The following is a 10,572-nucleotide window of genomic DNA, read 5'->3' on the forward strand; positions in this document are numbered from 1 at the left end:
TCAGAAGTCAGCACTTATCCAATTAAAGCTTTGTAAACACTCTTCACCACTAAGCTGTGTCACTGTCCTGTAATTATTTTTCATTTGTGTACAATAGTTTGTTTCCTGCAGAGCTAGTGACTGCCTTGTGTTTTTGTTTAGTAGTTTTCTATATATTTATTTTCCTCAACTTATGCCTTATATTCAAAAGTCCCGCCTCGCCCGCCCATCTCCTGCCTCTGTAAAGCATCTAGACTGGGCACTTCGTGAGTCAATGTTAGGGCTGCTACACGGCGTGTGGCTCCGCCTTCATTGCCATCCTAGAAAGGCCTGGTTCTTCCTTCTGTATTTACTCTCTTGCTTTGTAGAATGTATCCTATGCAGGTCCTGAAGGAGAATATAGACATGTCAAATAGTCTAAAGTCTCATGTATATAAAAAAGGTTTAGTTACATGGCCAAGTCTAAAATCTAAATCGGAAATCATATTGCTTAAGAATTTGGGTCTACCTTCCACACCGAAACAATCTCTTTTTCTAGAGTGCTCTCTAAAAGTTATATTCATATGGTTCCTTCATCCAAAGGTTGGTCTTAATTTCTGGAGACTTTGGCACAGCAGCACCCAGTTCTGACATGCCATGACATGGAATCATTCAGTGCAGGTCTGCTGTGCTGGGTGTTCAAATCTCTCTTTGAATTGACAGGGTCATATCCTCTGTGGTCTGGCAGCTTGCTTTCCAGATTGCTTTTTATAAAGAAATTGAAATGAAGCATGCATTTTCCATTAGCAATTAAATGTTGAAAGGGGGTTATGGAGCTTAAATTGGCCAACTAGAATGTAAAAGGACACTGCAGGGCTGGAGAGATAGATGGCTTAGTGGTTAAGAGTACTTGTGGTTCTTACAGATGACTGTCAAGGACACCAGGCACACACTTGGAACACATACATACATGCAAGCAAAACATCCATGCACATGAAATAAATAAATAAATCTTTTAAAAGATTTAAACAAAAAATATGCTACAATCATTAGATACAAATATTTGCATGTCTAATTTGAAGTTGCATCAGGTGAGTTATTTAAGCTATTTATTACTCTAGTATCCAGCCCATACTTGTATCTAAAGCAGCTAGGTTACTTTATAAACTTCTCTCCCACTTTTACTAAAAGGAAAAAAATAGCCAGTGTTGCCTGTGTGATTTCAGAGGGCTGAAAGTGTGTCCTTTTGAGGCCCTTGTTTCATGCCTTTGACCTACTAGCCTTCAGTTCCTTTAGCTAGTAAGTCAGAACTGTCATCCTTTGGACAACACATCTATGTAAGTGTTTGCTTAGGATTTACATTTTCTTTTGCCAAAGTAGACATTATGGTAAATCAATCACAGTTTCTGTTTTACTGTATTAAAGCACATAGTGGTAGAGCACCGACCTAGCATGCTTGAGGCTCTGGGTCAGAATCCCAAACCTCAGACACCTGCTGAAATGTACTACTGAATACTGCCAGCATCCAAGCAAAGTCCTAGAGCCAAGTACATTGTCACTAGTATAGCACGCCTCCCAGGGGCTCACAGGCATGAAAATGATAAGCAGTGTGTGCATTCTTGAGGAGGAGGATGGTATGTGTCTTGATAAAGCATACTATAAAATTTACCAGGAATGATAGCAAAGCTTGATGTGAACTAACGAATCTCCCTCTCTCCTTTTCTGTAGCTCTTTGGAGACTGGGAAGCTCAAGTACGGAGAATAATGAAACTCATCGCTGGAGGTGGCTTATCCATCACAGGCTCACACAACATGTGCGGGGACTACCTGTACAGCGGCCACACGGTCATGCTAACGCTCACCTACTTATTTATCAAAGAGTGTAAGTGTGAAACAAGCCTTGCTTCGTCATTTTCTCACCCGTCGCTCCCCATGGTCCTTTGGAAGATCAGTTTGGGAAAAGTCCCTTAAAGCCAGACTGGAGGCCTGAGGACAGCTGCCTTATCTTACCCCTGTGTACCCAGGAAAGCCCTTAGCTGTCCCTCTAGACAAAGGGTACCTTGTTCCTGATGTCAGCTGTACTGTTTGGGTGGTTTTAAATATGTGTAAATGGCATTATTTATTATATAATATCTGTGTATACATGTATATGCATATGTGTTTGAGTGCTTTTATGTGTGTGTGTATATATATGTGTGCAAATATATGTATTTGTATACATGTGTATATATGTAAATGTGTTTATGTATGAATTATATATATTTGCATATATGTGTGTGTGAATGTGTATGTGTATATGTGTATTACTTAGTTAGGGTTTATTGTGTTGAGACACCATGACCATGACGACTCTTATGAAGGAAAACATTTAATTGGGAGTGGGTTATATAGTTCAGAGGTTTAGTCCATTACAGCCTTGGTGGGAAGCATGGTGGCACACAGGCAGACATGGTGCTAGAGAGGTAGCTGAGAGTTATACATCTGGATCCACAGGCAGCAGTAAGAGCTAGTGAGCCACTGGGCCTGGCTTGAGCTTCTGAAACCTCAGAGCCCACCACCAATGACACATTTTCTCCATCAAGGCCACACCTCCAGTAACGCCACACCCTACAAGTCTCTGGGGACCACTCCAAACTACCACATGCTTGTATGTATACATATAAATATGTTCTGCCAGGTTTTTTTTGGTCAGATTGTTTTGGGGACATGATCACGACTTGGTCTATTCGTTTTAATTGCTGTTAGGATTTCAGTCCTGCAATTGAACAACAGATAATTTATTTCCCTGAGAAATTCTGTTATCCTCAAAATTTTACTGTTAGAAACCGTTCAATGAGCGCTGTCTAGGCAGTTCCCATGGAGAGTTGCTGTGGCCCTGCAGAGGAAGGACACACACGGCAGTCTGGAGATGTCTTGGCAGTATTGTAGCCCTGGAAAGTGTGTGTGCCGGGAGCTAGGAGTAGTAACGAGAAAGAGAATGGTGTGTCACCCAGGTCAGAGGGTGCCTTAAGCCACCAAGCAGAGTCTTAACTTCTGTCTGCAGCAGATGGGATACGCTTAGAGGGGTTGGGGATGAGGGAACAATGTCATCTGGTTTTTCCCTCAGAGGAGAAATCACTCCTGCAGTAACTTTCAAAAAGCACTGGAGAGAATAGACCAGAGACCGAGAAACAAGTCCCTGGCTTCTGATGCAGTTATGCAGAGAAGGTGTCGCGTGGCCTGTCCATCCCCCATGGAGACATGAGGGCCTGGAAGAGCACGGTGAACACATAGAGCACAGGCAATAAGGGAAATTGAAGGGGGGGGGGGGGGCGGCAGCAGGCTGGCCAACCCTGTCTTTGAAACCGAAATAAAGAAACCACTAAGAAGTGGAATGTTCTGCAGGGGCCTGAGGGAGGGAATAGGTGCCCTGCTTTTGTTTACTCTATGACAACTAGTGACTTCCAGAAATGTCTGTTCACAGGGCGCCTGGCCCTTCTACCACAGTGTACCCAGGTACAGAAAATGGGAATCCTAGGGCTGAGAAGCCATAGACCCTTGTGGAAAGGGGTGCCTGCCCCCTACTGGTGACACCTGCAATTGTTAAAGTTTGGGCTGGATCATAACATAAGCACCATGCTCTACTGGGAACTGCAGAGACATTGCAAGAATCACAGAACTCTGATTTGGGATCTTCGCACTATCAGGCCCCAGCGTTGTGACCCTGGGGAAATCTTTAATTTCTATGTGTCATTGTTTCCTCATTTTTTAAATGAAGTTTTATTTCATGAGTGGGGAAGAGGCTATACAAATTAAGATGAGTAGATGTTCTGCAAGTTTCACAGAAAATATATAGTAGCTGTTATTGCTGTATTGTTAAAGTATGAAAATTATGAAAATTAGTGGGCTATTCCTGTCCCCGCCTCCCAATTTAAAATTGCAAAAATAACCAAATATACAAAGAGAAAAACCTTTTCCTGCCTTTTCTTCTGTTTCCCCCATCCTGTTATAATTTTCACATTTACTACAATATACAACTCTTGAGCCTCTTATTCTCCGCTTCTGGCAAGGTTTTCCGCACAGAGGCAGAACTTTGCTTACTCTATTTGTTGGTCCAGGCATCTTGAGCAGGACCTGTCCCTGGGCATGGTAGATGTACACTGCCTGAGTGACTTTTGGACCTCTTGAGAATCCAGTAAAAGCCAGCAGTCTTTCTTCCCTGAAATGGGGAGAGTAGATGCATTCAAACTTTTCTCTGAAACCCCAGGCCCTCTAGCCCCTTATGCATTGAGAATGTGAAAAAGAAAAATGAGTAGAAATAGACAAATGTCTCAACTGTCTCCCCGGATCTGGATATAAACAGGCATTTGTGTGGCAGTGTCCTGTCTTTGGGAAGCTGTTTAGACTACAGATTTCAGGCATTTGTTCTTGTTTTTATTTAGGAAAGAAAGTTCACAGTCTTTCAGATGATTGTGTAATTACAGAACCTGGAAGGCAGGATGACAACAGTTTCGATTATAATTGCTTGATTCATGTCTAAGCATCTGTGGCACAAACTTGAGCTGAACAAGGACAACACCAATGAACATGCCAGATTGGATGGGGAATAGACCATGAGGCCTCAGTTTACACAATGAACTATAGGCAACTGAGTAAAGCTGGGAACTTGAGAGTTGGTTCTTTCCAGTGAAGAGAATAGCAATTGATTGTCCAATATCCAACAGTCATCCCTGAAAAGATACATACAAGATATAGCATATGGACTCAGCAGGTTGTATTTAGGAATGTTTGTTGTGTGAATAACAGTTAGTGAAAAGCAGGAGAACTTGAAGTGAACTTGAAGGAGAGAAGGGGGTGGGAGTTATTGTAGAGGAATTTTAATTCAGAACATGGCTGCTCTGGCAAGAGATCACATCAAAAGACCTTCTACATCTGTGTGATTTGGCTGAAAAACAAGCATGCCTTTAATCCAGGAGACAGAGGCAAGCTGTTCTGAGTTCAAGGCCAGCCTGGTATAGAGCAAGTTTCAGGTAAAGAAAAGCTTAGGTCCAGGCATGGTGGTATACACCTTTAATCCCAAATGATGAAAGTAAAGTTAGTTTGTAGAAGGAAGCATCCATGTTTGAAAGTAATGTCTAATTGAGTGGCAGAAAAAGTGACAAATTAGAGAAGATTTGACAGAATAGGATATGCCCAACTCTCACGAGAAGAGAGAGGAAAGGGAAGCTACTTAAGGGGCAATGCAGAGAGGGAGAGGAAACAATTTTACTGGGACAGTAATAGAGACAGGTTGCAAAGAAAGAACATAGGTGAAGACAGAACAAGCCCAGAGAATGAGAAGGAGCCAGAAGTTTAGAAAACATTGCTGGAGCTAGTTTGAGGCCAAGCAGAGAAATTCAGAGGCTGAATGGCCAGATTAAATAAGTTAGTTGGGAGAGGAGTTTGAGCCAGAACAGCTGAGTTAAATCAACCAGCCTAGAGCTCAGAAAGAACAAGAAAGGGTGAGCTTATTAGGAGTAATTCTCTCTACAAAGCAAGTCTGGGGCATCCAGGACTACACAGAAAACCTGGTCTTGAAAAACAAAAAAACAAACAAAAGCAATAATTCTCAGAGGCTGAAAACATTCTAGACCTAGATTAGATTGTATGGAAGCTAGAAGCTTCCAGGACTAGGCCTAGGCTAGCAGAAGTAGATAGTAAGCCTCTGAGACAATTGAAACAGTCACATAAAAATTCCTTTTATAGGTTGTATGGCAGGGTTTAGAGGGAGAAAAGAAAAGGGAGAAATACTGTAATTAAATAGTAATTTCAGGCTGGGCAATGATGGTACATACCTTTAATTTCAGAATTTGGGAGGCAGAGACAGACAGATCTCTGGATTTGAGGGCAGTCTGATCTACAGAGTAAGTTCCAGGACAGCCAGGTCTATGCAGAGAAACTCTCACTCACTCTCTCGCTCTCGCTCTCTTGCTTACTTTCTCACATGTATATTTTTTTTTCTCAAAAACAAACCCTAAATTTAAAAGAAGGAATCTGTAGCAAATAGCTGTTAGATTTATGTAAAGCATTAATCTCAAGGTATCTACAGGTTAAATTCAATTAATGACCGTTGGGCAGAGCTTGGGGAGATAGTTCAGTGGGTAAGGTGCTTGAGATACAAGTGTGAGAATGGGTGTTTAGCTCCCTAGCACCCACATCAATGCTAGGTAGGCATGGCAGCATACTTTTAATTCAAAAGCTGGAGGAGACAGAGGGTCCTTGAAGCAAGCTGATAGCTAGACTAGCTGAATTGGTGTGGTGTGGTTTCACGCCGAGAGACCCTTCCTCAGTGCATAGGGTGGTCAAGAGAGACACTCATCTTCAACTCTGGCTTCTACATGTGCGCACATGTACACCTCTACACATCGGTGTCTACACTCGTACGAATAGGCACACACACAAAGCACTGCGCACAAAGGAGTGTCAGTAGGCAGTTGTTTTTAAATGGAGCGCAGTTAAACAACCTGTGCGAGTTTGCTCACAGTCACCCTTTAAGATACACTTCTGGTTATATGAAGCAAGTTACAGCCCTGAGAGTCACATCATTTTGTGAAGTGCTGTTTCCTTCTAGCCATGGTTTTAGAGAAGCGAAAGTCTTCGTGGTTTGCTGACCCAGGTATGGCCTTTCAGGAGGAAAGATGTAAGACAGTTGGTCTCCCGAATGGCAGAGGCAGGGCTGAGTGCCCTTCGTGGTATTTGAGAACGAGACTATTGCCAGTTTTTCCTCCTCCTCCTAGATTCCCCTCGGCGACTCTGGTGGTACCACTGGATTTGCTGGCTCCTCAGCGTCGTTGGAATCTTCTGTATTCTCTTAGCGCATGACCACTACACTGTGGACGTGGTGGTAGCGTACTACATCACCACAAGACTCTTCTGGTGGTATCACACGATGGCCAACCAGCAAGTGAGTATCCTTGCTCCTTTGAGTTTTAACTTCTCTTGGCTTCGGTTTGGTGTCGCTGGCTTAGGGCAGAGTAAGAAATACTGGGAAGACAGAGAATCTATGGATATTATCTGGTCTCTCCTTAGGATCTCTCCTGAGATGGTGCTGGCTTTTCTGTCTGACTCCGAAAGAGTCAGTTTGTAAAGTGTTGATGTAATAAGACATATTGCTTTCTTTTTAAAGATAAACTCTCACTGTCTGTGAAAAAATATTCTCTAAGTCTGCACTTAATCTGCATTCCTAACCTCCTTTGGTTATGATGGGCCCATCAGTAATTTCATAGTTATATTTAACTAAGTTATTAAATATATTATATTTATTTATTGTATAGGAGCATAGAAGAACAAGGAAAAGGCGAACTGAGATATTTAATAAGCAAGAGTGGAGGGGCTGAGGCTCAGTTTCCCTTGCTGTGCTGGAATCTGATGTGTTCAGGGTAGAGAGAGTGTGGTGAACCAAGAGTGGAGCTGGGCTGCGTGGGTGGCAAGTCCGGGACCCTTTGAATTGTAACATGGGAAACGTGTCCCACGAAAGACGTTAAGAAGAATAAACTGTGTGTCCTTTGCTTTCTTAGGTGCTAAAGGAAGCTTCCCAGATGAACCTCCTGGCCAGGGTGTGGTGGTACAGACCATTTCAGTACTTTGAAAAGAACGTCCAAGGAATTGTACCTCGATCTTACCATTGGCCCTTCTCCTGGCCAGTAGTCCACCTTGGTAGGCAAGTTAAATATAGCCGGTTGGTAAACGACACATAACAGCTGTGCCACCTAGGGGAATGAGGAACTGTCCAAAGTGCTAAGAACTCCATGCGAGAAGATGCCATAAAATAAACACCTCCCCACTGCTATTATCTTTCCACAGTTACCTTGACTTAACCTATTGAGTTACCTGGTCAGCACTGTGATCTTTTTTTTTTCTCTCCAAAGGACCTGCGTTGGACAACAATACAGAAAATTTACCGTATCATGCACTGTACACATTTCCTGTTGTTAAGCTTGGGGCTTCTGTAACGGGCACCCACCATGTTCCTCTGTGGCACTCAGAGTGCCACTACATGCTTCTATATCATAAGCTCCAGCCTTTCCAGCCACATCTGGAAATAAAGTGTGTTATTTTCTTGGGAAAACATACTTTTCGTATCTCTTGCCCCAAAGACAGGGCTGTAAGCCATTTTCTAGTAAATGTCTCTATGAAGGGTTCTAAGTGTCTGAAAGGGAGTTGATTTGGAACCTCTCTGCCTCTTGCACTGATGCTCAGTGGAAGATGGTAGGTGCACAGAGATTTGGTCACCTAGGGTTTTATACAATCAGCAGAGATGGTGTATCAAAAAGTGCAAAAAAAAAAAAAAGATTCTGTTATAAAGTGATTTTTCTAAGTATTTCCTAACTTTATTTTTCAAAATGATGTTATGAAAACCAAATTTAGAGATTTTTACATGTCACAGAAAAGAGAGTTAAAATTTAAAAATGCTTCTTGGGAGAGAAATTTGTCTATGTTTCTAGTGCCTTTCTTGTCCTGATTGTATGGTTGATCGGTAGGCAATCTTAAATGTTTTTATTTAAAATAAAGTATTCCATGAAAATATAAATGTATGTATACACTACTAAATTTTGCATTTATAGCTAAATTAAATCAAAAGACTGCTAATGGTTTTTAAATTGTTTTGAATTAAAGAACAGGGGAGTGAATTAGAGTGTGTGTCCATTCACATTCTGTGAGCAGGCAGCAATGACAAGTATCGCTGAAACAGTTTTAACTACTCAATAAAAACAGCCATGAATATCTTTTTTAAAAGAGAGTTTTGAAAATGATCACTTACCTAAAACTTGAAAGCTATAAATTAGTTATCCATACTCTCATGACAATTTTGTTGGTGAACAACAACAAAAAGATCTATTTCTTTAAAATATATTTGTGCAGAAACTGCATGTAATTCTGAGTTTTACTTCTGACATATGTATGTTTGGGGAAGTATTCTACTCTATACTTGCCAACGTGGAGAACAAAATAGTTTTCTAAGAACGAAGAAATATATATATATATATATAAATATAAATATATCCATTCTGTATTTTATGTGCAGCAAGGTTACCTTCTGTAGGGTGTGTGTGTGTGCGTGTGTGTGTGTGTGTGTGTGCGCGCGCGCGCGCGCAAAAGTGTGTGCGCGTGCGAGTGTATGAAAGTGTGTGTGTCTGTGTGTATACTCACAAGGTGATATTTGTATTGTAAAACAATAATGGTGAAGGAAATAAAAAGGCTTTTAAATTTTTGTTTGTTTTAAATCTTTGTAAAGTTATTATTAAAGAGAGTATGCTGATATCTTACAGCGTACCTAAATCATAAACTAATCAAAATGCACTTTTTAATAAAAACTGATACTGAAAGTATGTGGCTATTATAGTGTCTTCATCTTCACAGAAGTCATGAAGCTGTTAAATCATTGTAGGAAACCAAGCTTCGGGATCCCTTCAGAGCTTGTTGGCCCAAGTCTTTAAAGTGTTTATTATTCATCTATTATTCATGCAAGACCTTAAAATGTATTTTTAATTGTCAAAAACCCCCACAGGTTTTTGTTTTTCAGTATGTAAAGTGAGTCACAGATGAGTTAAAATCAAACTGTTCCCATTGTTTGCCAACATCTCTGAACTCTTTAAGTCTCAACCAAAGTACTGCTTTTCTCTACAGTGGAACCAGTGTAGCCGTTCTGATGGGGGGTCTGAGGGGAGGTGCAGAGGCAGCATGTGGACAGTCCGTGGCTGAGAAAACTTCACAAAGAAAGATGGTAGTGATTCCCGATTTAAAGCACGGAAGGGCTTCATGGAAGAGGCCTATCAGATAGCACCAAGGAAGCCAGTGGAAGTTAGCGGCAGGCGGATTGGAGCTTGTGTGTCCCAGGCCTATGTGGTGAAGTCTTAGAGCAAACCCAGCAAAATGGCCACCTGGCCCATCCTCACCTCTAGTGGACTTGGCTTCCCTTGTGCATTAACCAGATGCAGAGGAAGCAGGCTGGATATCAACATGAGTTCCTAACACAAATGTTAGAAATGGGCTCTCTCCTCACACACCCCAAGAAACTTGGAAGTAGTGTCTGTGTAGAGCAGTGGTTTCTCAACCTTCCTAAAGTTGCAGCCCTTTAATCTCATGTTATGATGACGCACATCCATAAAATTATTTTCATTGCTACTTAACAACTGTGATTTTTGCCATGGTTATGAATTGTAACTGTCTGATATGCAGGGTATCTGCGTAGGTTGAGAACCAGTGTGGTAAATTCTTGAACCCAGTGCCTTTAGTGTGCAGGGCAGGTAGTATACCATCAGCTTCGTCTCTGCCCCACTCACCCATTTATATGACCAGGTCTCACATAGCCTAGGTTGGTCTTGAACTTCTGATCGTCCTTCCTCCCATTTTCCAAGTACCGGGACCACAGGTACAAACCACCACAGCCCCCCCCATAACTGGACCCCCATTATACAGAGAGTCAGTTAGGTTTCGAGTTTACTATGGAATAGTATGCTATATGAGTCACTTCAGCTTTTACCTTTACCTGTGGTCAGTGGCCTTACTTAAAAGAAAGTAAAACCCTTGGCATTCTGCTTAGTAGCAACTGTTTTCAGAGCACGGGTTAGAAGGAATTTACGTGATCCTTGTCAC

At 41.7% G+C, this 10,572-nt stretch overlaps 1 protein-coding gene across 4 annotated transcripts in view; it reads left to right on the forward strand.

The window, feature by feature from the left end:
- Window positions 1-9,200, forward strand: part of Sgms1 (sphingomyelin synthase 1) — a 237,797-nt gene extending 228,597 nt beyond the window's left edge. For all 4 annotated transcript variants that reach the window (XM_055613847.1, XM_055613848.1, XM_055613849.1 and 1 more), the window contains 3 exons: window positions 1,687-1,840; window positions 6,714-6,880; window positions 7,494-9,200. In XM_055613847.1, coding sequence (XP_055469822.1) covers window positions 1,687-1,840; window positions 6,714-6,880; window positions 7,494-7,673 — 501 coding nt within the window. In that variant the 3' untranslated portion in view covers window positions 7,674-9,200. The remainder of the gene's footprint in view (window positions 1-1,686; window positions 1,841-6,713; window positions 6,881-7,493) is intronic.
- Window positions 9,201-10,572: the final 1,372 nt, after the last annotated feature.

Source organism: Psammomys obesus, unplaced genomic scaffold, assembly GCF_907164565.1.
Source record: "Psammomys obesus unplaced genomic scaffold, mPsaObe1.curated_primary_1811, whole genome shotgun sequence".
NCBI lineage: Eukaryota > Metazoa > Chordata > Mammalia > Rodentia > Muridae > Psammomys > Psammomys obesus.